At 54.0% G+C, this 1,827-nt stretch overlaps 1 protein-coding gene across 1 annotated transcript in view; it reads right to left on the bottom strand.

Moving 5' to 3' along the window:
- PTSG_12447 (uncharacterized protein) overlaps positions 1-1,827 on the bottom strand; it is a gene marked incomplete at its 3' end in the record, with an annotated part of 5,791 nt that overhangs the window by 3,046 nt on the left and 918 nt on the right. The window contains exons 4-8 of the mRNA XM_004991810.1: positions 1,535-1,628; positions 1,158-1,402; positions 926-1,025; positions 355-837; positions 24-110 (exon numbers count right to left, since the gene is read on the bottom strand). Coding sequence (XP_004991867.1) covers positions 24-110; positions 355-837; positions 926-1,025; positions 1,158-1,402; positions 1,535-1,628 — 1,009 coding nt within the window. The remainder of the gene's footprint in view (positions 1-23; positions 111-354; positions 838-925; positions 1,026-1,157; positions 1,403-1,534; positions 1,629-1,827) is intronic.

Below are 1,827 nucleotides of genomic sequence, written 5' to 3' on the forward strand. Positions count from 1 at the left end.
TAGTTGTAGATTGTGCAGCGTACCACCAGAAGCGGCGTCATCCGCATCAAAAGCGATCCAGGCTAGTACTCCTGAGCAACGTTGTAAGACATGCGCTTGCTTGAAAAATGCTAGGTCACGCAAAGCACGACAAAGACGGTAAAGAAACGTGCACCTACACACAAGCACACCGCAAGGCAGAGAACAACACACACACACACACACACACACAAAAACACACACTGACGCACACAACGCGCAAAACACACAAGCACACGCAAGGCAGAGAACACACACACACACACACACACACAAAAACACACACGCACACTCGTTCACTCACTCACCCACTCACGCGCGCACTCACACAGACACCGCATCGATCTAACCTGATACGTGGATGCGAGGAAAAGGTCGCCTTCACCTGATGATAAATGGCCGTGTAAGACGCCGAGACACGAAGGAGACGTGCCACTTCTGCACGAAACACGCCTGGCAGCTGTAGGTGACGCAGGTCCTTCGAATGTGAGTGGTAGTTGAACATCACCACCCGCACTCGCCCGCCTTTGCAGACCTGCCCCCACATCATTGCTGGACAACACCCAACAGGTTTTGGCGCCTTTGCACGGTGAGCGCGGATTGTGCCCTGATATGGTCGCTCATTGCCATGCCGAGAGCACGTCCGGACGAATTCTTCTTCCACCTGTACATGTTCGAGGCCCCACGCGGCAGCTTTTGGTGGGAAGCAGCAGGTGTGGTCACGCTTGACGTAATCGACGAGGGCAAAGTCGTCACACTCTGCCGCGGCGATGCACGACTCGAACCTGCTCCACGAGGCGTAGTAACGCACGACACAACCTGCAACGAACGACGTCGGGCAGGAGAGACATTGCTGATGAGAAACACAGGATCGGAGACAACAGGCAGGCCACAATCAAATACTCACATGAGGCGTCGTGATCCGTAATAACATGCTGCATGAGTTCCTTCGCGGTACAAAACGCAGCATCTGCGCAACCGCTCCGGCACTGAAAATGACCACGCGCCTGGCATATAGGGCAGAGCGCCGCTGGTGAGTAACACACGCACATACACACACAAAAGAGCGTAGACACACGCACGCATAAACACACACACACACACGCTGCAAGCGTGTACAATCACCACCAGATTCTGACCTTCTGTTTTCCGTGGTCGCGTAGTTGGTGCCTGGAGAGCGCCTGTCTGCTGCTGAAGGTCTGTGTACATGTGTTCTCGGGGCATGGGTACACAATGGCAACCTCGTTGCTGTTATTCTTGAACGTTTGCAGAAGGTCAGCAACGTCAGCACCTTTGTGCGACGTGCAGATGTGACGCTTGGCAGAGTCGAAACGAGTGAAGCGGGCGCTACAGCCAGACGCTGGGCACTCGAAAGGTTTCGTGTCTAGTGAAATCGCCGACAAGTGGCGTGAGCACACACGAGCGCAAACACACACACACACACATACACACACACACACACACACACCAGAGCGCGCACACACACACACTCACGCACACACACACACGCACGCACGCACACAGAGCGCACACACAGAGTTGTTGTCTACTTTCGTACCCCGGCGTTGACAACATGTGCCTGGTGTTGTTGTGTCGTTTGCGTGTTGTGACTTCTGACCCGACCCTGGGATATACACATGCACATGCAGCTAACTATGAACACACGCACACCGCAAGCGCGAGCGCAAACCACAGACAGACGCACGAGCACACGCACTCGAGACGCGAACATCAACACAGTGCGTATGAAGGGCAAAAAAAAGAAACTAGAGTTTAGTTGTGACTACATAAACACCCAAACCACCCGAA

Source organism: Salpingoeca rosetta, assembly GCF_000188695.1.
Source record: "Salpingoeca rosetta unplaced genomic scaffold supercont1.18, whole genome shotgun sequence".
Taxonomy (NCBI): Eukaryota; class Choanoflagellata; order Craspedida; family Salpingoecidae; genus Salpingoeca; species Salpingoeca rosetta.